Consider the following 27,509-nt stretch of genomic DNA (forward strand, 5'->3'; position numbering starts at 1 on the left):
ATTGGTTGGGAAATTACAGGGGCCATAAGAGCTCCTCTAGTTTAGTCAATTCTGCCAGTGTAAGATAGTATCTTTTTTATTTGCAAGGAGCTAAACAAGTATACAAGAGTAGAAGCATGTCTGATATGAAGGACAAAGGCACTAATAATTGAACTTCATTGTAATTTCATTTCAGAATTTTTCTTGTTGTTAGGACACAGTATTAGTAGTTGAAGAAACTTAAGCAACATATGCCTCATTTTATAGATTGAAACTGAGGAAAAAGCCTTTTGAGATACACTGTTGTAACTAATGTGCATTTTCACTTGTTACAGTATTTCGAAAGAGCGAGATAGAGAGAAAAAAGAGGCATTTATTCCAATTACGTAACACTTTATGGCACTAGAACTGAACTAAAGGGATTTTGAGGACAAAATTTGAAAGCAGTAAAAATGTTCGAATTTTTAAGAGAAAGTTAGAAGTTAAAAGCAGAAATAATTAAAAACTAGGTATTCTCCTTGCATTCTGGCACAGCAAGCCTCATCTCTTAACTCCTTCTTGGGACCAGCCCAGCCCAACTCAAGCACAGTGACTACATAGTTCAGGTTGCAAATGAAATTGCTTATTATTTAATTGCCACATTTCTTGTAAATCTTAGTCTCAACTGTAAATAATTACCGAGGGGGCAACCACATTGGATGTTTGGGGACTCAAGATTTCTTCAGGGAAAAGATTTCGTCGGATTTCGCAAGATTTTAACCGTTATTTTGCTCAAAAATAGCTTCTTTTGGGCCTTTTGGGGGGCAAGATTTCAGATTTCCCAGAGATTTCTAGCGCTAAGGGGACACAAGATTTCTAGAGTGGTTGCCCCCTCGATAATTACCCAAGACTTTTAAAAAAGAAAGATAAGGACTACCCTAGTAGTACAGAGAGTTAGTTTGATGGCGTGGCTTTCTTTAGTTACTAACTTCATCAGCAAGACAGCAAATAAAGGGAATGATTTCCCTTCACCTAAAAATTAAAGAATTAAAGAAAAAGAGAGAATGAGAGAAACAGAGAAGAAATTGATATCAAAATGACAGCACATATTTTTGCCCTGAATAAAGGGAGGATTGAACAGAGGCTCTCTTTGGCTACTGCGAGTGGTCGCCGGTTCGTCGGATGGGCTGCAGTGGAGTGTAGCGGTTCCCCAACGGGGCTAGGACTGCGGCTGCGGGGGTGGAGCCTTGCTTCGGGGGCGGCAGTCGCTGCGAAAGGCCCCCGCCGCCCCCGCCAGGGCCGCCCCCGCCACCCACAACTATGCTGGGTGGGTCCTCGGAGCACTTGGTGAGACGGATCAGAGGTCTGCCTTCAGCTGGGATCACCTGTGGCAGTTTCACAATGCAAAGGTTAGTCGAGCTTCCGTGCTGATGGGCACCGTAACCCTACTGCCATGAATGCACGAGGGGAGCAGACGGCAGGCGACCGTCGCCTGTCGCTCCGTCAGTGTCAGTCTGGAGAAATGCCCCGCCGCTTATCGCAACGCCACGCGGAGACTCCCTGCGGTGCCCACCTGTCCGTCCTCCTGCAGCAGCTGCTCTTCGATGCTTGATCGCCGCCGGGCCTGGGGCACTGGAGAACCCCGCCCCTCCTGGAAACAAACAATTCGGAAAGTTTTAAACACAGGCGCGGCTGCCCCGCCGCGTCGCCGCGTCGCCTCGCTCTCCCGGGCACTCGGGCAGCCGAGCCGGCCGCCGGCCGGTCGGCACATCATCGGACACCTGTCACGCCCATTGGCCCATTGGCTATGCCTCGGCGGCGCGGCCATCGACGGCCAGTGTTGTGTATCGATTCGCGGCGAAGGTCAAGCGCACCGCTCACGGTCCTCACGGCCGCGACGCCGTGCACGCCGTGCTCCTGGGCCAGGCCGCGGCCAGAGGCGCCGGGCGGGTCACCTGGCTTTTAACCGGTATTTATTTTGGGTCAAAATTTGCTGTTTTTCTTTTTTTGAAAAATGGCAACGCAAGACGTGCCCCAAAAAATAAATATTTGCATTGTATCAGGGTTGGCACCGGTTCACACAGATCCCAGACCGTCCACTCACCAGGCTGCGGAACTTCTCCAGGGGCGGCAGCGTGTGGGGCTTCTTCCTCATGATGAACTTGGAGGCGTCGGGGGTGACGAGCATGGGGGTGCTCATGTTGGTGACCGCGGGGGGCGCCAGCATGTCGTCGGACTTGTCCCTCATTTTTCTGGAACAACAACAACAACAGTGCTTGAAACTCCTACGGCCTATGGGAAGTCGGATTCAACCGTCTTGTCGGTGGAAAGATCGACTCGGATTGTGAAGGTGGGCGGCCAACGCCGCCAGCGCCGCCGATTTCCGGTCGATGGTCGACCTCCTCGCTGAGTAATGTCGTAATGACTGGGCCGTGGCGGCGTTGTGGCGGCATGGCATTAGGCATTGGGGCAGTGGTGCGGGGCGCCGCCAAAGTGCCCAGTCTCCACCGCGTGTTACCGCGTGTCTCCACCGTGTCAAGCCGGCGGCGGGCCGGCAGGCTGCTCCCGAACGGTGCTTTCGTCACGCTTCCTCTCTCTTTCTCTCCACGAATGCGAGAGAGACAGCGCACCGTTCGGCACCAGCCGGCAGGTCGATGGCACAGTCGCCATCAATATTTCCGGAGCCCGCCGCGGCAAGCGGCACCGCGGCACTAGCCGAGCCTCTAGGGCTCTAGGGCCCCAGCCGCTCTAGCTGCGCCAAGCCCCTAGCGCCGTGGGCCGTGGGCCACCAACAACACTACCCTTGCCCTTTAAAATTCAGTTTGGGTGCCGCGGGTCAGACCTGTCTTTTGCCACCCTTGTCATAGCTGCACTGCAGCATTGCTGCTGCGCCAATGGAGTTATCAAAAAGATTGGGAGGATTAGGGCGGGTAGGCCCAGGCTGGCCCAGGCCGGGCAGCGCCCCCACCCCCACCCCTGTCAGACCGCGGCTTGGAGTCCCCGCTCCCCCCTCCCCTCGCCCGGGTACCGCAGGGTACCGCGCACTTGCTGGGCTTCCCCGAGGCGTCCGTTCCTCGCCTGTGTTGCGTCGCCGCTGCGGCTTGGCGACCGAGGCGACGGCCGCCACCATCGCGTCGCACTGCGCTGAGCCCGCCAGTCCCGCCAGAGTCCCGCAGCCCTGCGGGACGGTAACTGGCATCGGGTGCAAACTTGCGTTGTCCACCGTGGCAGGTCCCGTCGCAAGCAGTGGACTGAAGGCTTACCTTTAGTCAATGTCCTGGCACTGGCACGCAACCCCCACCTGCCTCGTCCGCCACCGTGCCCTTGCTCTTTATCGCAGACTGCCGACACTCGAGTACTCGAGTCAATCGTCACAACACCCGAACACTTCCTGCCCCCCCCCCCTTTCCCAGCGCCACGCAGCCCCAGCCAGCTGGGGTTTTCCTCGCCCTCTCAGCCCCCTCAGCCCCACCCCTTCGACGCCCTTAGTCAATAACACACGCCGCCTTCACCCTGACCTTCGCTGCACTGCCAGGCTGACACCGATTCCGGGTCTGTCTCTCTCGCACTCATTGGAGGTCCCGAACGGGTGCGAGAGGGACATACCAAGGCTCGGAATCAGCCCGCCAGCTGGAAGCCACATCCAGGATGACTCGCCACGCCGCGACTGGCAAGGATACGAGCACACACACGCTTACAAACACACACACACACGCTCACACACACACACACATACGGACACGCACGCACACGAGAATGGCTCTCCGTGCGGAGGAGGCGCACTAGAAATAGCGGAACTGCGGCACGGAGGGGTTGGAGGGGTTGGAGGGGTTGGAGGGGTGGGTCGCGACGGCGGCGGGTGGAGGGTGGAAGGAACCGGCGAGTACGCCTCAGTCCACTCGGGGTGGCGCGGCATTCAAATGTCTAAACACGTGCGGCGATTTATTTTGGAAAGGCGGCGAGAATAGGACCCCTCCCCCCCCCTTTCCGCCTCCCAGCACTTCCAGCACGCCCCCGTGTTCCGGGCCACACACCCTTGACTTCCAACGCGACGCTGTTGAAGAAGGAGGGGTGTCACGAAGGTCGCCCGGCGCACAGGTGCAGAGCGATGAGTGTGTGTGAGAGAGATAGCAGGTGTCGCGTGCAGTGCTGCAACACGAACGAAGCGAAACCGGAAATTCCGCGCACCGCTGTGGTTGTCAAGTCGCGTTTCGCGTCCTCCATCCCGACTCGATCAGGTCCCACGGGCTGCGAAGCCTCCGAACCGACCACGTGGCCTGCGGCTGTGCGGCAGCGCGGCGGCATGGCGGCAGCGTGCCCCTGGCAGTCTGGATACAATATGCCACTCCCAGCATCGTGTATTTATGGCCCAAAATAATCCCCCCACTGCCGCCCGGCGTGTACGTCCAACGCGGGGCCCTCTGACGTCACCCCAAGAACCCTGGGCGGCCCCCCACCCCCCATTCCAGTCTGTTTCACTGTAAAATCCGCGCCGCGACACACCGCGCCCCGCCCGCGCCCCGCCCCGCCGCAGCCGCGGCACATCCTTAGTGTATGCAAATTACAGGGCTGATATCATTGACTGCGCTACGCCGTACGCCGCAACCCCTTCAGTTCCGTTAGCGCGGGACACGCCACGACGCTACACTGCTAGCACCGCGGCAAGCGCCGACAACGGCCGACAAGACAGCAAGCGAGGCAGTCGAGGCCAGGCAAGGTCAGTCCCTTGCCCTCGGTCTGAGCTGAGCCAAGCGCCCCCTCCCCGATTTGGGCAGGGCGGGCAGGGCTTGTCCGTGAGGCGCTGTGAGGGTTGGGGCCGCTGGGGCCGTTGGGGCCACTGGGGCCGTTGGGGCGCGGTGCCGCGGTTGGCAGGTGTTGCGGTTGGCGGAGGGGAAAGGAAAAAACGGGAAGGGGACTGACGTGCCAAATTATCCAGCCTTCCTTCTTCCGGCCGCAACCTGGAAAAGCAGAACCGTGACCTTGTCAGCCTCGCCCAGCCGCGTCCACCGCGGCGCCAAAGTAGTCCAAAACAACTCAAACGCCTCCGCTCTGTTTCGCTAAAAACTTAAAATTGAAAGTGAAGTGTCGCTCCGGGTTGTTGGCGGTGGTTGTCTTGGCGCGGCGCGTGCGTTGCCGGGGCGGCGTGGTGGTGCTTGGCGACGCTTGGCGTGCGGGTGGCGGTGCGGCGGCCTAGGCCCGGGCACCAGGTCGATGGCTGTCTGTCTCTGTTTGTCTCTGTCTCGTGAATAGGCCGCCCAATCCCCGAGCCCCAGGCCCCCAGGCTGCGGTGGCGTCGTCGCAGTGGTGTCCGACACAAGCACACGACACGTCGGCGCGTCCGCAACCTGTTGGCTTTGCGGCCTGGCGGGCCTGGCCGAGCTGGGCTGTTCGGGGCGGCCTTACTGCCCGGCGGTTCTGCGGTCAGCTTGTGACACTCCAAGGCGTGTATCCGCGGGCGCTGCTCAGGCCGCCCACAGTCACACTGCAAAAACGTGTCTGCGAAGGATCTCTTCGTTCCAACCGTAGACTTTTCGCCGCTTTTCGCAGTGCGGCGAGTCCCCCGAGGTTCACAGTCTAAACAGCCCAATGAGCCGCAGCGAGTGCACCTGCTCCGCCTTCTTGGCCTTGAGCAGCGCATTCGAGCGCATTGCTGGGACGGATTGCCGGTTGAATGATCGGTCAGGCGAGGCGTCGGTCTGCCACAAAGGCCTTCCCTACCCGGGCCCACGGGGCTGACGGATCGTTGAGGACGTCAAGCAGCACGACGGCACGGATTGAGTAGCGGCCTCGCTCGGTGGCTCGCTGCCTCAGCGGCTCGGTGGTTCGGCTAAGGGCGTGTCACCTTCACGGCGGCCCTACCCCTTGGGGTAACCTCAGGCGGCTCCAGATCTGTGGGTCGCTGCGGGGACGTTCACCGGCCGACAGCCACACCGGGGCGCTCCTTCAGCCGAAGATCGTTTAGGTGTTGGGTAACGACGGGCGGGTTGCGTGCTGGTGTTTGGTTTGCTGGACATGCCCCTCCGTCCCCTCCGTCCCCTCCCCAACCGGAACTGATCCAGCCACGCGGGGAGAGAGAGAGAGAGAGAGAGAGAGAGAGAGAGAGAGAGAGAGAGAGAGAGAGAGAGAGAGAGAGAGAGAGAGAGAGAGGGGGGGGGAAAGAAGTGGTGGCCGCGACACACGAGCAAGCCGTCAGTTTGAACGATCGCGCGTCAAGCTTAACAAAGCTTTGATTCATGAATCACGTGAAAGCGACACCACGACGGCCACGTCTCGGAGTCTTGGAGTCTCGGAGTCTCGGAGTCGCGGCCCTTTGCCCTCGCGGCGGGGCGGCCTTGAACTGTGACGAGGGTGGCCACGCCCGCGCCGAGCACTGCGCCTTTCTCCTCCAAGTCCCCCACGTGCGCGGACTAGCGCGGACTGCCCAGCACTGGAAGCGCGCAGCCATGCGCAGCCAGGCGCACCGCGTGGGGGCGGCGACGGCGGCGACGAGGGTCAAGTTGCCGTCTTCGTGGAACTCGCAAACAATCCGCGGGGCGTGGCGGGGCGGGGCGGGGCGGGCGGGGCGTGGCGGGGCGTGGCGGGGCGTGGCGGGGCGTGGCGGGGCGTGGCGGGGCGGAGCGCGCGCTTGCAAGACCATGTTGACTTAGAAAACTAACGGAGGCATAATGTTACTGAGTGAGAGCCGGGCGTGGCGTGGCGTGGTGGGGCGGGGCCCGCGGTGGAGAACGGCTACCCAACAAACTGCTTGGCGGCGACTGGATGTGACTAGACGAGACCCCCGAAGTCTCGAGGCTGAAGAGAATAATTCGCTCGCTGGAGGCCTGCAGGCCTTGCCTCGGGCCTCGGTTTCGCCTGCCTGCAGGACGCTGGAGACCTTGACGCTTCGAGGAGGGAGAGGCTGTGAATGAGGAGCTAGCCCCTCGAGCTCGAACAAAAAAGGGCTAAAATCAGTACAGTCTCGCGGAGTGACCAAAAAAGGGGGCACAAAAATTAGGAGGTGAAATAAAAGCCTTTAAAAATGGTTGCAGGAAGATGGGGGAAACCACAGGGCAGCCGGCGAAGGCCGCATTGATTGCCATCCTTGCCATGCTATGCCAGCCGAGACGGCCTAATTGCCCCTCTCTCGCACCGTTGACCCTGGTCCAGTCCACGGCCCGCCTGGGATACTTGTTGGTCTTCTTTGCGCGGATCCACCGTCTCAAACACAGGCCGGCATAACGAGGGAAACAATTCCATAGTTGGCTGATTTCATCCCCCTCCCCCTTTCCAGCGCCCTTCGAGACTGACGTCACAGCTTAATGAGCGGCCCCTGGAGCCTCCCTGAAACCCCGCGTCCCTCACCTATAGAGAACGCAAGGAGGAGAGCGCCGGTACGGACTCAACATGCTCATCTCGCGTGTGACTGCGAAAAACACCGCGATTTAAGAAAATAAAACAATCCTGTACCTGGATCCGTGTCGCGTGCTGCAGGACTACATGGACTACATGCCGCAGCCCAGCTCGGCCCGGTGCGTCCCCCTCGCCGGCGTCTAGACCGTTCCGTCCGAGAGTGTCGTCCGAGGCGGCGCGGATTGCCGACCACCACGCTGGTGGCCTTGGCGGGCAGCTCTGGGCGCGGCGGTGTGCGCGCCGCTAGAGGCAGGGGGAGACTGAGCGGGACGGACGAGCCGTCTAGCGTGGGGCGCGGCGGGGCGCGGTGGGGTGCGGTGGGGTGCGGCGGGGTGCGGTGGGGTGCGGCGGGGTGCGGTGGGGTGCGGTGGGGCGCGCGGCGTGGCGCCAGCTCCGTCAGGCCTTTTATGCCCCCTGTCGGTATGACGCAGGGCCTCCTCTGGTCTACTCACCTGTTTTCGGACAGACAATGCCAGCGGAGCAGACCATCCCTTTATCTCGAATCTCCACCGGCCAGCCGTTATTGACCGAAGGACAATTTTAGGAATGCCCAGTCAGCGCGATAGTGAACTGGCCGCCGATAAGATTCGATGACCCTCAGGGCCGCCCTGTCAAAACAACTTTTCGTCGCTAATTTACGATGCTTCTTTTCATATCTCCGACTTGCTGGAACAAAAATCTTCAGTTGATTCCCAAGACGCGGAGCGGAGTTTGTTGCGTTTTATCTTATGGTGTGGTGAAAGGGCAATCTCAGCCTGGGCGGTGCGGTGGACGAACTCCTCAGACTTGACGCGAGACTTGTTACATTATTTTGACTTGAAAAACTTCTTTTCCACCAAATCTGACTTAAATTTGGTGAAAAGAGCTTTCCCTTGAAGAAGGACTGAGTTTTCAGTAGACAAGAGCCCTTCCATCATACTCGAACTAACTTAATTTTTTAAGAGTGCACTCGCGTGACGCGCAATGAACGAGTGTGCCGTTACGGCCGCCCGAAGTTCCCCCTCCTTCATTAGCGAAAACGCGCGAGGGACGAACAAAAAGACACTACGTCATCCAGTGACTCTGAAAAAAAAAAAAAGAACTGTTGGTGCTCGCGGAGGTAGAAGGACAAGGCCAAGGGGTGCGCACAAAAACAACGTCAGAGGAGCCGCCACGCCCTCGGAACGAGTCTGGGTAGTCGTCGTTCCATCGCTCTGTCTCTCTCGCATCCCCTTCGAGATGCACCATGAGTGCAAGAGAGACGGAGCGACGAAAACAATTCTCGGAATCGGTCTGCTGCACGGGCCGCACGGCCGCGTGGCGCGAGACTGCCGTTACTTGTTCGCTATCGCCCTGCTCGCCCTGCTCGCCACGTGGACACCCATCCCCTGGACTTGCCTTGGCGAGGCGCCTGCCGACGCGCTAAAAGCTAAAAACGGAGTGCGAGATAACACGGCGCCGTCTGCGGCGGGTAGACCTGGGGCAGGCCAGGCAAGGCCTAGGCAAGGCCTAGGGCAGGAATAGGATAGACCTAGTGCGGGCAAGGCAGACCGCATGGCGGCCGCTCCGCACACATTGGCCTGGCCCCGGTGGGCTCCTCCCCGCGCGAGCACGGCGCGCACGGCGAGGGTAAACCCAGCGCAGGCTCGTTACGAGCGAGTACCTCCTCGTCCCATTCCCCGCACGCGAACCAGGGGCAGTACGTTAGTACGCTGTGCCGACAGCCAATCACTATATCCCCAGAGCCTCACGTGCTGATCACGCCCTGCACTCCGACAAGAACGAACCGACCGGGTCTTCTGAGGCGCCTGTCGAGTCCGGGGTAGGCAAGCCCGCCGCACAGAGCTGTCGCCGAGTTGCCTACTCGCTGCTTCGCAGGCGCTAGAGTGGAGAATCCGTCGCTGTCTCTCTCGCACACCTTCGGCACGGCTCACGAGTGCGACAGAGACAGCGACGAAACGAGCCGAAGAGTGGAAGCCACCTGGCCTTGAGCCAGGTGATATAGATTAGCCTTAAACAGTAACTGTAGGTTTGAACCTTTTTTTATTTTATTAAAAAAATTACACAAGTTACGTTTTGACATAACGTACATATAACACCGTACAAGCGATTCAGCTACGAGAGCGCGACGCGGTATTGTGAGCTACGTGTTCTTCAACGACAGCCCATAGCTCACAACCACAGGACTACAAAGTCTACAGATTGGGCGAGGACCCATAATTACAAGTGTGATACGACTAATGAACACACAATCTACTTCACAACTACTTTCAACAATCTAATCGTACCGACCCATAATTTACGAATATTGTACAGAATAAATGCCCTGGCCGATTCTGGCTGTGAATCGCCCAAGGCAATGTGAGTTCATCAAATAGGAACTAAGTAACATGCTACTTCCATTAAACGTACGTTAATATACATGTATGCACACAGCAGTAAGGAAGACTTCTGCTTTAAATATTAGAGCCTACCGAACCAATATGATACATGATACACAGTGGTATAAATAGTAAATACTATAATCTAGGTCTTTAACTGGCACCCAATTTTAGGCCATGAAGTTTCTCTCTAAATTCTTTTATTTCTTTCTGCATGGACAGGCAATGTTTGTTTTTGTTCATGCTCTTAGTTTGTTGATGACGAAAGTTCAATTTCCCTACAGAGAGCTCACCTGATTATGGATCTGTCGTTTCAGAAATACATATCTGCCCTGAATATCTGTAAACATTACGTAATATACATTTTTACTCTACAAAGTTGTACTCTACTCGATAATTACGGTTTGTATTGTAGCGACAGCAATGTGTTTAGTGCGTTAAGAATGCACACACGTTTTCGTTACTTCCTCACTATTCTAATTTTTTTTGAGTATGTATAAAAACAAAACAGTCGGCCAACAACAATAGAATGATCACATTATCTCAACTAGACGGAACCATTGACAACTTGATTCCACTAAAGCTGTGGGCTGAGCAGAGGGGTGCCCTCGGCGAGGGGTAGCGGCGCGCCGCCGCGCCTCAGCGAGGGGTAGCGCCGCGCTTAGATACTTCCGGAGCGAGAGACGTTGTCTCTTCGCGAATACCCCCTGCGAATAACCCCTGCCTTCTCAGCGGCACTAAAGTGAGAAGCGAGTTCGACCACAGGGAAATAGTAACAATGCCGTTGTCGACATTTCTAATAAATATTTCTAAAACTTCAAGCTAGATATGAATATGAATTTATCATGAAGCTCTACCATGTTTCGGGGATGTACCTTCAAAGCGTTCGAAGCAAGAGAAGAACAAGAAGACATTGCCATGAAAACGTTGTCCAGATCGCTACTACTCAGTTACAGGTTCCACTTTTTCCCGCCCCACCATCAAAACGTGCCGTGTTCTCTGTGGCCTAGTGTGCCGCACGCGCGAGAAAGTGAGAACCAGAGACGCATCCGCAGCTTCGGACCCCCTCTCGCCAGCGAACTTGGGTCCCGGACGCCGCCAGGACGCCGCCAGGACGCCTCCGAGTCCCCGGCACACAACCGCGGAGGGAAAGGAAAGCTCGGCCGACTCATTCCTCATTACGGAAATGAGCGAATTTTCCCAATTTTCCGGACATTGGGAAATGGCGCGGTGGGGCGGTGGCGCGGTGGTCGTCCCAAAGTCGTCGCGGCGCTGCTATTCAAGACGCGGCGCTCCAGAGGTGGTCCTGGAGGTCTGGAGGGCGGCGCCAAGGCGGGCCGAGGCGGCGTGGGGATTTGGAGGGCGAGCTAAATTGAATGACGGAGGTGCTGGCGGCGCTCGCAGTGGCGTGGCCGGAATGGCGATACTCCAGGACGCCGACGACGACGCCGTGGCGGTCGTTTACATCAATACGCGCTGACACCGGCCGGAGCGTTCTCCGAGTCCCGGCCGCCGTCGGCGCGCCAGCCCCCCACCCTCAGCCCCGGCAAAACCAGGGAAAACCGGGGAAAAGCGGCGAAAACCCGGGAAAACAGATTAGCGAGATATTCCGCAGCCGCCTCGCCTCGTCAGGCAGGAGTATTTGTTCTCGAGCTCCGCCGCCTCGCCGTCCGCCGGGAACGCCGGTCAATTATTTGCAGCCCCAGTCAGCGAGCGGCCCGCCCGGCCCGCCACCTCGCGTCCAGGTATTACGTAACATCGCCGCCTCCACCGCCAATGGCCAATGCGTAGACACGCACCTACACCAGCCACTCGATGACCCAGGTGCACGCGTCCTGGTGGTCCTGGCGCAGCACCTTGACGCCGGGCAAGGGGTGCGGTGCCTGGCCGCCCTCGAGTCAGACGTGCGTCCCGGTGCCGTACGTCGAGTTGACGTTGAGCGCCGTCTCCTCGGGGGTCTCCTCCGGACGCAGATCATCTTGACTCGCTGGAGGACAACAACAGCGGCGTGCTTTGGCTCAGTTCCTTCTTTTAGAGTTACTGCTTACGGAAAGACATGGACTTACCTGCGAACAGTTGCCCGACGTGATGGAGAACTTGTAGATGATGTAGACGGGGATGCAGAGCAGCGAGGACGCCGTCAACACCCAGCCCACGCTGATGGCCCACGGCGGGTACTTGTTGGCGTCGTCTGTGTCTCCCAACAGCGAGCAGATGAAGATCACCTTCGGGGTGGAAGTACAATTTCCGTATACTTTCAGTAGTTTTTAATTTTGCGTAAAGTAATTTGTTTTTAGGGTAAATTTTGTAATCATTTTGCAATATTTGCAGCTTACCAGAAGGAAGACGGGGCTGATGAAGGTCCAGCAGCAGCGCCAGAAGATCCCCGGACGGAAGCCCAGCATCTTCTCGATGTCGCGCGAGAAGCGGTCCACGCCGTAGAACCAGCAGACGCCGGCCGCCTCCACGAACACCACGAACAGGATGGACTTGCCGGGGCCGTACTCGTTGAGCAGGTTGACCAGGAACACGCCGCCCTGCGCGCAAAACGGGACCGTCATGGAGCAGTCCGAGCCGAGCCACGACGACGCACAGTGGGCCAGCAGACCGGCCGGGACGGCCGAAACTCTAGACGCGTTTTGAGCTCCAGAGCCGCTAACCAGGACTCGAACCGGACGTGTGACCCCACCAATGGACTCCTCGTTCGGGAGAGCAATCCATTGGTGGGGTCACACGTTCGGTTCGAGTCCCATTTAGCTTGGAGCTGGAAACGCGTTCGGGATTTTGGCCGCCTCCACCGGTCTTCTGGCATATCCACTGTGCGACGGGGTGTCGAATAACTCCCCCAACTATCTTGCCGGCAGCCGCGAGGCCTCGCAGACGACCGGGACGCCGACAGATTCCGGCAATCAAGTAGATCGCTGATGCGCTCTGTGGCGGCCTGGCGGCGCGAAGCACGAAGCACAGAGCCACGCCGCGGCGCCTGCCTCGTTTTAATTTAATGACTCGCAGCCAGCCGTCCGTCAGTGCTATCTGGTCTCCCGCACCTCGTCGACGGTCTGTCTGTCTGTCTGTCTGTCTGTCTGTCTGTCTGTCTGTCTGTCTGTCTGTCTGTCTGTCTGTCCGTCCGTCTGTCTGTCTGTCTCCACGCCGTCAGTTTGCCTGCCCGGATCACTTCCCGACCGCCAAGGCCGCTGAGTCCCGGACGCCCCTTTCGACCCGCTGCGCTGCGAGCTCCACCGCCATTTCCGCCTGAATTTGGATTCGTTTCTTTTTCGATCTCAAGGAGTGGAACTTTCTCTCCTCGGCGTCCTCGTCCTCGAGCGAGTGGAGCGACCCTCTGCCGGCCGCCCCTTGCGGCCCCTCGCCGACCCACGGTGTGCACAGCCCCCGGCGGGGCCCCACTCCTCCGCTTCATTGCGTCCCAAAGTGATTCGCGGGTCCGCGGCCCGCCAGCCAGAGGGCTAGAGGCTCGGCCAGAGGCTCGGCCAGAGGGCCTCGACGGCCACCGCCAGAGGACCGCAGCGGCCGCTTTAGAGCTTCCCTCGCCACGGAGGTACTCACGTAGGTGCAGGTGGGCAGCGAGCACAGGTAGACCAGCACCAGCACCACGGCCACGAAGATCTCCCGGTGCCGGCCCAGCAGCCGCGGGTACTCGTCGCACAGCGCCGTGATCATGGCCTCCAGACCCCCGAACGTCGAGTCCAGCCCTGCGAGAGAAAGCAAGCGTCTGTTGGCTGGGGATGGACGGCGAAGGGGGGCTGCGGGAAGCGGCTGATCCTACCTAAGGTGATGAGCATAAGGAAGAAGATGATGGACCAGAAGACGGAGCCCGTCATGGTGGCGATGGCCTCCGGGTACACGATGAACACGAGGCCGGGGCCTGTCGGAAGATGATCGAAACATTTCGTTTAATTGCGAGGAGTGCGAGTGACCGGTTACAAAATAAATTTGGGAATCTGGTGCTCACCGTCAAGTCCCACCTCGGCCACGCTCTTGTTCTGCATGTGGGCCATGTACCCCAGCACGGAGAAGATGACGAATCCGGCCAGGAAGCTGGTGAGGCAGTTGATGGAGCTGGTCAGGATGGCGTCCCTGCGTCAACAAGTGGCGGCAGACAATCAGGGGGAGCGACAAGGACGGAGACACAGTGCGCAAAAAATGAAGCAATCCGAATCCCGTTTCACGCTTGCCCGGCTTGCTTGCCTGTAGCAGTTGTTGTTGAACTTGTTGTAGCTGGCCAGGGCGAGCAGCGTGCCGAAGCCGGGGCCCAGCGAGAAGAAGATCTGCGAGGCCGCGTCGATCCACACCTGCAGTCATAATGAGCGTGAGTTGTCTCGCTTTTCGAACAGAGCAGCAGCCCTCTCGCCCTCTCGCGTGGCGTGGTGGAGTCGGCGTCGGGTCAAGCCGAGGCGGACGGACGCGGCGCTTGTGCTCCCTTCACGGCCGTGCCGCTTCGCTGGTCACAGCGTCACTGCACAACACGATGCGCAACTTTTTGCTCGCGCGTTGGGCCGCCGCCTCGACCGCCGCTGTCATGGCCACAGGAATATAGAAAAATAGGAAAATGGGGAAATGAAGAGGCAGGCCGAAACGCATGCGTGGAGGCGCCAACCCTTCTGGCCCCGCCCCTCCCCGTCCCTCCCCGCCCCGCGCAGAGAGCGCGCCTCCTTTTATAATCCGCGGCGTTGTCGTGGCGTCCGAAGACGCGGCGCCCTCACGCTCTCTGCGCGCGAGGCGAGGCGGAGCGTGACGCGACGTGGCAAAGCAAAAAAAAGGGAAAAAATCCGCAGCGAGTCTTTGTAGGGATTAGCCGCAGCAAAGTGGGCCAGCTTGGTACAGTGTCGGAACATCGTCCTTCTGCTGCCACAGCCGCTGCTGCCAGGCGGTCTCCGCTTTGACGGGAAGTGGTGAGAACGGGATCCCCAATCCTGGCAAATGAACCTTCAGTGCAAACATGCCAACGACCTGAACGCAACATAAACTGTGGGGGAGTATTTTTTGAGCTGATGTGGACACTTCTGGCATTCGCGACATGTCCGCGCGTTTCCGCGCGAAGTGACCCGGAAGAGTGGCTCCGTCGCTCTGATGGACCCATGACTAAAGAGTGAGAGAGAAAGACAGACTGGATCGCTCTACAGGGCGTGTGACAACGGGCCGCGGCTGCAGCGGGGTGGCGGGGCTGGTGCCGCTGGTCCGGCCGGGCAAAACACTCCAATTAGTTTTCCGGTGGCAGTGGCAGTCAGTGCGAGCCACCGCTCGGCCACCACGGCGGCCAACACAGCGGCCGCACGAGCCGGCCAACCCATTGACCCATTGGGATGCCCACTGGGCTGTCACCGCTGTCGCCGAGCACGGCCAGCGCCGCCCAGTCCAGCGGAGGTAATCAGCGTGCCCCGCCGCCCTGCCTCGCTGTTCCTCCTTCGGCTCGGCTAGGGTGGCCACTTCGCAGTCTCTGCCTAACTTCCCCAAAGTTATCCGCCAAACCGCGCGCCGCGAGAGCACATTTTGGCAAGTTGGCAACCCTATGGGCTGAGGTACTGACCTTGGACTCCTTGAGCTTCTCCCACTGCGGCGTGAGGTAGTAGCGGATACCCACGTCGGCGCCGGGCAGGGTGACGCCGCGGGCCAGCAGGATGAAGAGCACCACGTAGGGGGCCAGCGCGGTTACCCACACCGCCTGGAACACATCAAAGCGCGCCAAAGCGCCAACAATCAATGGCAGGAATCGAGTACACTGGGGTCCGCTGCGCCGCTGCGCCGCCGAGGGTCCGGCCGGGCTTTAATCAGCAGACTGCTGTAGTCTCCAGCAGCGTGGTAATGACCGTCTTGTCCACCGCTCTCGCCCCGCCCTCACCCCTCTTGACGGAGACAGGCCGCCCCGCCCCGCCCCGCCCCGCCCCACCCCGCCCCGCCCCGCCCCAGTCTCGGCGCGGCGTCGAGCGGAACGGAGGGTGACAGACACAATGATACGTTTCCAGAAATTTGAGTCCCTTGTAGGAAACTTCCTCCGGCCGGGCTATCCACCCAAACTGCTCCGGGCGCGTCCTGAAGGCAATCAAATCACACCGCTCGGTGCGCACCACTCGTAACTCTGCACACAAACAAACCGACCCCGCGAGACACAGGCCGACATAATGTGGAATTTAGCCGATTTTACGGCCTTCTGATTCCAATTCAAGCGGCGGTGGCGGCGCTCCCCCTCATATCCATTCACGCACCGGGCCGGGGGAAAGGGGGGGGGGGAGGATTGGATGGCACGGACTTCTTGATCGCCAGGAATGCGAAATAAGGGCGACGGAGGTGACGGCACGGCGGCCACGTGTGAAAGGGCAAAGCAGGGCAAAGCAGGGCAAAGCAGGGACTGCAGCGGGGAGCCGCTTGAAAGATGGGGGTATTAGCAACACAGATGATGTGAGACGAGGCGAGGGCCGCACCAACCACCAGGTAGAGAGAGAGATAGGGAAGGAGTTTCGGAGTCCGTGGTAAGGGGCGCGGCCGAGCGGGGAAGTGCCTACTAAGGACTTTTGTGAGAAGCCGTATCTCGAATCACGGTCTCCGTGTATGTATGTATGTGTGTGTGTGTGAGGGAGGGAGAGAGAGAGAGAGAGAGAGAGAGAGAGAGAGAGAGAGAGAGAGAGAGAGAGAGAGAGAGAGAGAGAGAGAGAGAGAGTATGTGTGAGTGCGAGCGGGCGCGCGCAACGAACATAGGAACCGAGCGCACCGCCCAGTGGTCGAACGGCTCTTGGACGGGGCGAGAAATAACCCAATTTTTCCAATGTGAATTACATTTTTGCTGTGTACATCCTGAGAGAAATCAACGCCAGGGAAAGAAGGACGGGGTGCGATTTCCGTCGGGCCCTCAGCGAGCCAATGTGACAAATAGGGCACGCGCACACCACTGCTTTTGTCTGGAGGGTGGTCGCATTTACAACCCAGCCAATAAAGAGTAGTGCTGCCCCTCCCCGGCCACACCTTTTCTCCAGGCCATTTAACAAGCTGGACAAGTGGCTGGAGCCGGCAGTTGTACGGAGGGCGTAGCGTAGCCTGGCGTAGCCCGGCGTAGCGTAGCGACCGAGTGGATGGAATGGGTTTATTCATACGTCGCTCTAAGACACTCTCCGCCCCCTCTTTCTCCCCCTCTTCCTCTGCCGCTTCCACACCACCACCTCCACCACCTCCTTCACCCCCTCCACTCGACAACACCAAGAGAAATCAGAACTCTGCCCGAAACCAACAGCCGACAGACAACGGGGGTCGACGGAGTAGACACATTGATCGAACAGAATTTTTTTGTCGCTGAAATAATTATTCAGCAGTTATTGTGACAGGCTGGAAACGCGATGCCGTTTGTGCAACTTTGCGAGGAAGCTGCCTCTTTTCGCGGCGTCTCCGTAATATTTTGGACAAATGCGAAAAATATATTCATCCCCGAAAAAAAAGTTTGCCACTGTCCCTGTTTTTCTGTTTTCACTTTTTCTTTCCCCTTTCCCACGCCGATCAACGTGGCCGCGGGATTAGAACAATGCAAGTGAAAACCAGTGAAAACTGAAGCGACCGGGGGAAAGAGAGAGGGAGGGGGGAGGGGAGGGGGAGAAAGGGAGAGGGGGTGGGCTATCCAGTCGCCACATTGTTTGCTCGGTCTGAAAAGCAAGCGGATATCATCTCGTATTTTGCGTGGCCGCTCTGGGGCGCGAAGGACATTCCCACAGGTGCTTCCCCCATCCCCCGATCCTTTGTGGTGTGGTCCCACCGGGTCCCACCGCCACTCTACCAAAAATGTCCTGTAAATGCCGTTAATTTATTACCAGTTTTTACTGTAGGTCAATTCACAGCGTTTACTGTGATTGCTCACGGGATTCACTGTGATCTTGTTCACGGTGTCACTGTGTCGGCCCAGAAAACTGTGAGTTTGACGCCGCTGAGCACCGAAGTACCCCAAATCAGCTCATTCACGGCGTTTACTGTGGCCAGATCACAGTGAACACCGTGACCGAGATCACAGTAACGCCGTGAACTAGTACACAGCAAACGCCGTGAATTGCATAACAGCAAACATTGGTAATAAATTAACGGCGTTGACAGGACATTTTTTGTAGAGTGGCACCGGGTCCCACCACGCGCCATCCGCGAAGTCCACCCAACGCGTGGAGAAGGGCGTTATTGACAGCGGCCAATCTAAATGCATGTCGAGCATGTTGGCCCGCTCCGTCATGGTGTCTTTGCTTGCCTTGCCCGTGCTGCGGACGCCCTTCCACAGCGAGAAGTACACGAGGACGAACACGCCGAACACGCACAGCGCCAGACTCCACTTGATGGGGCCCATGCGGTCCAGCCCGTCGGACAGATGCTGCTCCAGCACGCTGCGCCTGTAACGCCACAAATACGGCAAGTTTAAACAAAAAATTGCACTCAAAACGGACAAAACGAAGCTTTAAAAAATATATATATATATATATATCTACTTAAGACTATAACATGCTGCAGTGTTTTTTGTTTTTTTTGCGGTGTACGTACTCGAAGAACTCCTTGGCCGGGCTGGTTGAGTAGTTGAACTGCTCCCCGACGACGGGCGTGCAGTTGGGCGTGTTCCAGGTGTTGTTGCACGACGTCCATGGCAGCTCGGACTGGAAGCTCTCCACCAGGTAGTACAGCGCCCAGCCGATGATGGTGTTGTAGTGCATGCCCACGTAGATGTCGATGAGGCAGATGGCGTAGCCCACACCTGCCGAACAGTGAAAGCGAAATATGTGTCGCAGTGGATCCCATCTCCGCAGACGGCGGTGCTGCGTAGCTTGAAAAATGATTGGTGTGTCTCGCAAGTGCATCACCAACGCAGTGTGTTGGCGCAAGTCGTCCGTGAGCCACTTGGTGGTGTCAGGGGGCACACGGCACTGGAAAGGGGAAGGGGGAGGGGAGGGTGAATTCCTGCGAACTAACTCGCCGCGTCGTGTGTAGTGCGTAAAGGGCCATTGTTTGGCGAGGGCGAGGCACCCCAGCCCTCTGATTCCGCACAGCGTTCCGTCGCTCTGTCTCCCTCACACCCCTACTGGATGCCCACTGGAACTCCCCACGAGAGCGAGAGAGGCGAGAGGCGGCACTGTTCGGATTCAGCCAGCCTGCAGGCCTCGGGCAGCCTCGGGCCGTGCGAACGCGGAGTGAGGCACGTGTCCTTGGGCGCTGGCTCTCTAGCCGTGGCCGAGGCCGTGGCAGTGATGTTCACGGCGCTGGGGCTGGCCACCGGGCTGGCCGCCGGGCTGCGCGCGACAAGGACACAATGACTGAAGCGATAAACGGTGGCGAACGGCGGCCTTCACTGCCGCACCACTGCTAGAGTCTGTGTGAGTGCGCCGGCTTTCGAACGGAGCCGACAATCTCATCAGCTTATTTTCGACGAGAACCGCATCGCCGCCGTAGCCTCTCTAAAGGTGCTGTTGATTTTTTTGCTTTTAAAAGAAAGGAAAAATAAAAATGTGCTAGCTCTTGGGATGGTCTCTAGGGGCGGGTCGGTAGGTCCGAGTGTCGTGTGGGGCGCCAGGGACGCCAGGCCTGTCCCGTCGGCCTGCGTGTCCTATTGGCACCCTCAGCGAGGCTAGCGTGGCGTCGCCGCGCCGCGCCCCGCCGAGGCAAGGCGGGCGAACTGCCGAGGCGAACAGGCGGCACCTGCTGGGGAGGCTGCGCGGCACGGCGGCGGCGCGGCGCGGCCCAAGCTCACGATCTGCTTCGTCTCCGGAAAAAGAAGCCGAGATCGTGTCTCGTTGCGATCATCATGTAGGCTGCCCCGCGCCGCCCCGCGACGACTCTCGCGACTTCGGCACGCTTTCGGTACACTGTCGGCACAGTGCACTGCCGGTGCATTGCCGGTCCACTGTCAGTGACTGTCATCGCTGCGAAGCCAGCGGGAAACCAGAGTGAACTTTGGATTCGATCTAAGTAGTAAGGATCCCACAGAGTGCCACGAAAAAGACGGCCCCACATGTATCTGTGAGGCCAAGAGCTAAAACCGGTGCCCTCGCGAGAGCCATCACCGCAGTAGCCGTCAGTCCGCGCACTGCCTGTCTGTGTCTTGCGCGCGAAGAACCTCACTTAATAGGAGGGGAGAAGGAGAAGACAACACCTCCGTCCATTTTAATTGACGGGCAGGCGGACGGACATCGGCCACCACTCGGCCCGTCCGCCTGCCTTGCCGCCCGCCTTGCCGCCTGCCTTGCCGCCTGGCCGCGCCTCCCCTTCCCAGTGCAGCGCCTGCTTCACACCGACGTCAATAATAAAAACAAAACACATTTGAAAAAAAAAATCACTCGAAAATTTTAGTACTTTACGGTCCTCTTCAAAATATTAGTGTCTTCGTTTTTGAGAAATTTGATCATGTTGAGAAAGCGATTGTTCATTTTCTGGCCGTAACTCTTGGCAGTGTTTACTGCCGGAACTTTTCCGGGGGCCGTAGTCCCTTGGCGGATACCGCGTGGACCGCTGCCTTGATCGCGGACATTAAAACTGCCGACCTGCGGTCCGTCTCCGCCGTCAAACAAAGCGAGAAGAGAACCGCCCCCCTTCCCCTCCCAGACGAGTCCCCATCAAACGGGGCAAAGAGCGAATCGCTGTAGAGAAGGAGCAGAGATAGTCCGCAAACAGACGGCCAGTCCGCTCGGCACGGCGCGGCCTTCCCAGCCGTCTGGACGGGGGCCTTCACGGCGTGGCGCGGCGAGGAGTGGATGGAAGAGTGGCGTTCGGCGCCGCCGAGGTGCTCATTGTGCTAATGGCCACCGCCACCACGTCGTCGACCGCCGCCACGACGGCGAGGTGCAGCCGCCGAACACGGGCACGGCGTAGGGGGTGGGGACCAGGGCGGCGGCCAGGGCGGCGGCAGGGCAGGCCCTCGTCAAACAGGGAGGCGGCCGAGACGGGGACAAAGCCTCGAGATGCGCCACTAGTGGTGGTGGCCGCGGGGCCCGCGGGGCTGGCCGGCCGGGCCGCAAGGCGCAATCCGCAGTGTCAATACGAAGAGAGCCCCCACCGCCGCACTCGGCCGGCAAGCCTGGCTGGCCGAGGGGACGGGCTGTGCGCGGCCGGACGGGATCATGGTGGAGGCCAGGGCCAGGGCGGCCACGGCCACGGACTGGGACAGGGACAGACTTGAGGCCTGTGGCGCTGGTGGTGTGGCGATGTGGCGGTCAGTCCGTCCGGGACGACCACTTTGCCGGGTAAATAGTGTCAACGTATACACCCTGGGCGCACATGCGTAGCATGCGTACAACACGAGCGGGGTGCGTGAAGAGTGAATAAGGCCGCCGTTGGAGTGAAGAGTTAGAGCCGACCGAGAAGGGAGGGAGAACCGCGGGAAGACTCAGAGCTCACTGGAGGACCGAAAAGCACCTCGAAAAAGAAAAGGAAGGCTTCGGGTACAGTAAACCTTTGCGTCAGACAAATTACGCCTCGGGCTAACATTGTGATTGCCAGCACCGCGCTCAACCTCAGAGTCGTTTTCCCTTCGGGAGCCCGTCGGGGCCCTTCGGGGGTCCTTTAGGGATCCTTCCAGGACCGGGCGCGTTAGCTGCAGGGCGCGGGGCGTCGCCAAGGCGCGGGGAACTAGACGGTAACCTTGTTAGAGAGCGTGTTTAGGCGGCCGGGGAGTTCCGCGCCGTGCGGCCGCCACGCCCGGCCCCGCCACGCCACGCCCCGCCACGCCCCGCCACGCCCGCCTGCGGCTCTGGACGGAGCAACTGGTGTTTCTATGGAGCTAGTAAACTCCATCAGGACCTGCCGGATTCGGAGAGGGGGGAGGGGGCGGGGTGCAGCGTGGAGCGGGCCGGGCGGGAGGGGGGGGGCGATGTTGCCTTCAAGACGTACGCACTTAATTCGTTCAATTAACGCCGGGCCAGGGTCGGGCTGAGGGCGCGCGGACTGCAGGAAGGGAAGTGGCCTCCTGTAAGTCACACCGCGCCCCGCCCCGCCCCGCCCGCCCCGCCCCGCCCCGCCCCGCCCGCCCCGCCCCAAGATTAGGGGGAGGAGGGGCGCCTCGAGGAGCACCCCAGGCTGTAATGATGGGTATTGTTTGGCCCTGGTGACTCCAGGCGATGCGCTCGATGCGCCCCGTGCATGATGCGGTTCAGTGCACAGTGACCCCCACCCCCTCTCCCCCTTCCTCTCTTTTGCATCTTCACACCGTCAACCCTTTGGAAAGCGGACCTCTGCGGCCAAGGTGAGCCACGTTGCTGTGCAAATCTCGACAGAAGGCAAAGTTTCAAACCAGCAAACTGATGGCTGGTATTTTTAATTATAAATAAAGGGAGAAAAAGACGGAAAAACCTTTGAGCGCTGGACAAATCTTCTTCCACAACGTGAGACAGCCGCAACGATGGAACTGCCCCAGCGCCAGCTCCATATAGAAAAGGGGCATGCCGCCGAACACCAGCATGATGCAGTAGGGGATGAGGAATGCACCTGGAACAGAAATGCGTTATCAATATACTTTCTTTTCTAATATTATTTTTTCAGTGAGGTGGGTCCAACGCGCACACCGACTAATACCGCTGTGCTTCACGGCAAGTACCTGTTGCTCGTCGTCTCAGAAATCCTTAGTATTCGATTGCGTTTTCGCAAAAGGTTTTTGAAACGAAAAGAGATGTCGATAATAGGGATGCCCCAATTCAAAGCGAGAAAAGTGTAAAAAACACATTAGGCTATTCCCATTAAAATTGTCCTGCTGAGACCATTCCTAATCTCATCAGGGCGAAACAGAGGGCCCTCTGCGAATCCAAACCAAGGGCCCAACATGCGATCCTTTTTCATTTCACAGTTAACTCATTTCTTTCTGATCCGGCCGGGCAATTCGGCCGGCCAAGCCGCGTCCTTGACCGCCCCGCCCCGCCCCGCCCCGCCACACCACGCCTCGGCAGGCACGCCGCTGTAGAGACAATCGTCTGGAGCCATCCCAACCCGTCACTGTTTGGAGAGTCAGTCCGAAAAAAAAAAGAGTTGCTTTTCAACAAGCTGCAGCCAACCCCTCCGGCGTGCCCCGAGCGGCGAGCGCGGCTGCGTGGGGCCGTGCACCAGAAATGAGATAATTAATCCGCAGTGGAATGGAGCCTTTAGCTTTATACGATCCAGGCTGCGGATGGACTGATTCCAAAGAATCTCATTTCTGTCGCACTCGTGGGGTCGCGTGTGGGTGCGAGAGAGACACAGCGACGCTCGGCAGCAGCGCGGCGACACATTCCCGCCTCGGGAAGTATTAATTGCCATCAGTCTGGCTGCATCACGCCATCGGGGCTACCACACTGTGAAGCCAAAGCAGTGAGTACACTGTTGCACACTGTGGCACTCACCTCCACCGTTGGCGTAGCAGATGTACGGGAACCGCCAGACGTTGCCCAGGTCCACAGCGAAGCCGATGACGGCCAGCAGGAACTCCACCTTCTTGTTCCACGTCTCCCGGGGCGGCGGGTCCCCCGAGATGGCGGCCAGGGTGACGGCGGCCAGCAGCGAGGAGCTCTTCCTGGGCGGCCTGCTGTGCCTCGGCGCCGTCAGGAAGCCCGTCGAGTCGGTCGTCTCGTCGGGGTCCAGGGGCACCATTTGCTGGTACCCGTGTGGTATCACCTCCCCGCCGAGCGAGTCCCCCGCGCCGTCGCTGTCGGCCGCCTCCAGGCCGAGACCCCCGCCCCCACCGCCGCCGCCCCCCAGGCCCACGCGTATCCGGATCTCGGACTTGTCCAGGGGGGCGGCCACGGCGGGTGCGGGGGGAGGTGGGTCCTGGACGACGAGCGGGTTGTCGACATCGTGCACCTGGAACGGACGGTCGAAAAAAATGAATGGCGCGTCCGGGATTCGAACCCGAGCCCACAGCGAAGCGGCGTGCAGCGCCGAGGCTGGGGTGAGAACGAGAAGCACAGAAGAACAGTCGGGAAGGGAAAAGTTTGGCCGACAGTTTGCTCGTCGGCTGCTACCTGAGCCCCGCAGCCCCGCGCCTCTGAGCGACAGTGAAAAGAGGGGAGGGGCGGCGCGTAAGTCCGTACGCAGAGACTTACAAGGTAAATACCGCACAGGGTCATGCGGCAAACGAAACAACGAGACTCGCCGCCCACTTCCGTCGAACGCCGAGTTCACAGAGTATCACCTGTCAATCGCGGGCGGGTCCTCACTACCGCCTCCGTAAGCACCAATTAACAGCAATTTGCAGGCAATTAACAAGACGGCCGAAAGGAGGAAGGAGGGGACTCAACTCTGTTAGCCGAATATCGCGACCCTCTGGCGGGGCCGAGCGGCGGGGAGGGCGGCCGGGTGGGATAGAGGGAGCGGCGGAGCGGCGCCCAGATTTGAGAATTATTCTCTAGCCTCGTCTTCCTAATTAAACGTCCGCTTTAACTTTTCTCGAGAGAAACAAACGTTAATGAAAAAAGCGTGACGCTTCAGTGACCCTCGAGCGTAGAGGGGCAGTGTCTCTTGTCTCCGGGGCCTGGTGGGGAGAGCGGAGCACTCTTGGTGGCTTCTTGGCCTTCGACAAGTGTGCCATCACGTATCCGATGTGCGTCAATTAATTTGACCTTTTTCTTTGCAACGCGTAAAGTTTTGTGAAAAGTGTTGAACGTGTAGTGTGCAAAAGGGCTGCGGCTGACTGACCTGGTTGTAGGTGGCGGCGCCGGGCAGGCCAGGAAGGCGGCTCTGGAAGGCCGCGGGCCGCTTGGCGTTGGCGGGGCAGGCAGGGTCGTCGTCTTCATCCGCAGCCACCATCCTGGGCCTGTAGGCGGTCAGCAACTGCGCCACCTGCCGGAGACAAGCAAAAACAAAATGCAATACGGGCTTCGTTATATTTTCATCTGATCCGTTTTTCCGGCCCCTGCGCGCTTATGCTTCCGCGAGGACAGTGCTGCCCACACTGAAAAATCAAACGTGGTCTAGACCGCACCAACTGGTGTGGTCAAATGGATGCCATTTTGTCCACACCACTGGTGTGGTCTAGACCACGTTTTGGGGCGTTTGGTGTGGTCTAGACCACACCAAACGTGGCCAAACGTGGTCTGACCACACCATACGTCGTCAAACGTGGTCTAGACCACACCAACTGAGTGTCAAATGGGATCCATCTGACCACCCAGTGGTGCGGTCTGGACCACGTTTGGTTTTTCAGTGCAGGGCTGCCAAGGGCTGGGGACGAGGCTGGGCACAGCGGTAAAGCCCGCAACAGGTGAGCCGCCGTTGGCGCCTTTGGCCTTGAACCCCCTCTCCTGCTTTATCCCTCCACAATTCGTGGCACGGCGGCGAACGGCGGCGCACGGCGGCAACCCACTCAGGAGGCGCGTTCTGTCCACGCGCCCCGCGCGGCCCCGCCGCCTTGGACACGCGGCGACAAGCGGGGCTTTGGGCTGTGGTTGCTAATAGGCGGCAGCGAAGGGGGCAGTGGTTCACAACCTTCCTCCTCCCCCTCCACTTCCCTCTTTCCCCTGCCACGGGCTAGAGGCGGGAAAGCAATCGGGTCAACGCAGCGCGGCGGCAAAACACAAACAAGCGGCGTGGGAGGGGCACCCTTTTACCACTCCCCCTGCGGAGTGCAGGGACGCCCAGACGAGGCAGTCAGCCAAGCAGCCAGCCGCCCGGACGGCAGGCAACGCGAGGGATGGCGTGTGTGGCGGGCTGGCCTACCCGGCGGCCGGCGGGCGCTACCATCGCGTCGCCGTTCCGAAGATTCGTTTTTCGCGCGGGTTTTCGTCGTCCGTCTGTCTCTCTCGCACTCCTCTAGCGGTGGCCGGAAGCCCATGACCGCGACAGAGACAGAGCGACAAACGGCAGGCAGACGCGATGGCAAAGGGCGAGTCAATCCTCGAAACGCGGCAGCACTCTCGTGCCCCGCCCCCCACCCGCTTTCCCCAACACCACCACCACCACGCTGCGCCAAATGTGCACCAATACTGTCTGCATAATTGTTTGCGCTAATGAGGAGCGGGGTGCCGAACAGCCAAACTTTGTGAGCGAGAGAAAGAAATAAGTTGGGATCAGCGGGGATGAGGAGGAATGACATTTCGTTGCTGCCTCGCTGGTCGCTGCGTCGGCCGCCGCGTCCTGCCGCGTGTCCCTTCGACCTCTTTTATGCAGATTCGCCTCCAGCTGTTTCTAGCGGCCGTCGCGCCTGTAAGCTCCGATCTTTTTTCTCTTTCCCTTGTTTCCTCTTTTTGTCCGTGCGTCCGATATGCAAACCGTCATCAGAGAGTCTCCCACGGGCCAAGGAGCATAGCCGCTCGTCCCGTCAGCAGTAGTGCCAACATAACCCTCTCGCGGGCGAGGCCGCGAGGGGGCGATGGTTCGACGCCCTGCGGCACGCTTTTCTGAAAGCACACCACTCGAAAGCGAACGGGCGAGAGGGAGCTGACCAAGGACGCCATCGTGGACACACACAGACGACGACACACATACACACGCACACAGGCAGAGACGCAAAGTGTGTGCATTAGCCTACAAATGGACTGCCGCGCGTGGCGCACTCTCAAAGGACACGCGAGCCCCGCGTCCGGGGAGAAAGTAGTGAAAGTAGTGGTTGACCGCACGGCCGCGCGGAGCAAGTGCACTGCAATATCCCCCCCCTCCCTTTTACTGCCGGCAATCCGACTCCGCAGTGCCCAGCTGTTTGTGTTGCACGCGATGCGGCCGGTTGCAATCCCTCAAATCATTTTTTTACGCAATTTTTTTAATGAAATATATTTTTTGTTTCTTCTCTAATGGAATATTGTCCACCCTAACCCCGCACAACACTGCGCCGTTACTATACATAAACGCCTCCCCCTCCCCTTCCTTCCCGGAGCGTTATCCAGCCCCCCCCCCTCTCCCCGCCTGACTCTGCCACGTCGTCGGGGCTTTTGTAACGATCATGTCGTGTCATCCTCGCTGACCGGACCACAGTGCCGCAGATACCGAGTCCCCCCCCCTCCCTCTCTCCAACCTCCCCCACCCCCGCCCCTCCGACCCGCACCGAGTGCCACTTTGGCCCGGCCAGCCGAAACCTGCTCGTCGCTGTATCGACTTGACTCATCAGCGTTGACTGCGGCCACTGTGGCCTCCAACAAAACGCGGGCAGGGAAAGGGAACAGAAAAAGTAAACGAGGACAAAAGAAAACAAAACGCGTGCGTGGGGGAGGAATCGCAGCAGCGGTCGCGCGCGCTGTGTGTGTGTGTGTGTGTGTGAGAGAGAGAGAGAGAGAGAGAGAGAGAGAGAGAGAGAGAGAGAGAGAGAGAGAGAGAGAGAGAGAGAGAGACGCAGAGAAAAAAGAGGGAAAATTGGTTCGAAACACACGCGGTGACTCGACTACGCCCCACACCTTCCGGGCGGCGACTTGACACCACGCAACAGCGTCTCGTCGCTCTGGCTCTCTCGCTCCTGCACGGGGCACCCCATGAGTGCGAGAGAGACAGAGTGCTGCCTTACCTTAGCTCGCTGCCGCCGCCCTCGCCCTCATGCTGCGGACGGCCCGCGCCAGGTGCCGCCACATTCGTCCTGCCGACAAAAAGCGGAAAGAGGATGAAAAAGAAAAAAAAAACTTTACCTTCCTTGTTGCACTTGTACTTGCAATCGCGATGTGTGTTTCTCTTAATTGGATTTACGATCCAATTTAACCTCACCGCCACTGTCGTATAGATTATTACAAAGCCCCCCCCCCCCACACACAAGATCCAGATGTGTGCTTTGTACAAATCTATAGGAGTGCGACGAGGACACATATGAAGGTCGATGAGAGTCACAAGTACACTCGCTTGTCAAGTATACTCTCCAAAAATGTGCACACATAGGATATTGCAGTTCCCAACGGCATTGAA

The 27,509-nt window shown here is 58.8% G+C and overlaps 2 protein-coding genes across 3 annotated transcripts; both read right to left on the bottom strand.

Annotated features, from left to right (window-relative positions):
• Positions 1 to 60: 60 nt before the first annotated feature.
• LOC117654492 lies at positions 61 to 7,590 on the bottom strand. Its single transcript, XM_034401158.1, has 4 exons — positions 7,405 to 7,590; positions 2,063 to 2,210; positions 1,532 to 1,609; positions 61 to 1,343 (listed from the first exon to the last, which is right to left on the bottom strand). The coding sequence occupies exons 2-4, from the start codon at positions 2,204 to 2,206 to the stop codon at positions 1,113 to 1,115; spliced, it is 453 nt and encodes a 150-aa protein (XP_034257049.1). The 5' UTR covers positions 2,207 to 2,210; positions 7,405 to 7,590; the 3' UTR covers positions 61 to 1,112.
• A 1,762-nt stretch (positions 7,591 to 9,352) lies between these two features.
• Positions 9,353 to 27,189, bottom strand: LOC117654034 (sodium-dependent serotonin transporter). 2 transcript variants are annotated; one of them, XM_034400162.1, is made up of 14 exons: positions 27,121 to 27,181; positions 24,327 to 24,470; positions 23,036 to 23,492; positions 22,017 to 22,151; positions 18,225 to 18,432; positions 17,938 to 18,076; positions 15,253 to 15,387; positions 13,914 to 14,017; positions 13,678 to 13,802; positions 13,492 to 13,590; positions 13,272 to 13,417; positions 12,044 to 12,244; positions 11,774 to 11,932; positions 9,353 to 11,694 (listed from the first exon to the last, which is right to left on the bottom strand). In XM_034400162.1, the coding sequence occupies exons 2-14, from the start codon at positions 24,435 to 24,437 to the stop codon at positions 11,398 to 11,400; spliced, it is 2,316 nt and encodes a 771-aa protein (XP_034256053.1). In that variant the 5' UTR covers positions 24,438 to 24,470; positions 27,121 to 27,181; the 3' UTR covers positions 9,353 to 11,397. The 2 variants fall into 2 exon arrangements, with proteins under 2 accessions (XP_034256053.1, XP_034256054.1); XM_034400163.1 differs by having other exon boundaries at positions 11,606 to 11,685; positions 11,764 to 11,932; positions 27,121 to 27,189.
• Positions 27,190 to 27,509: the final 320 nt, after the last annotated feature.

Source organism: Thrips palmi, unplaced genomic scaffold (assembly GCF_012932325.1).
Source record: "Thrips palmi isolate BJ-2018 unplaced genomic scaffold, TpBJ-2018v1 HiC_scaffold_10, whole genome shotgun sequence".
NCBI classification, from domain to species: Eukaryota; Metazoa; Arthropoda; class Insecta; order Thysanoptera; family Thripidae; genus Thrips; species Thrips palmi.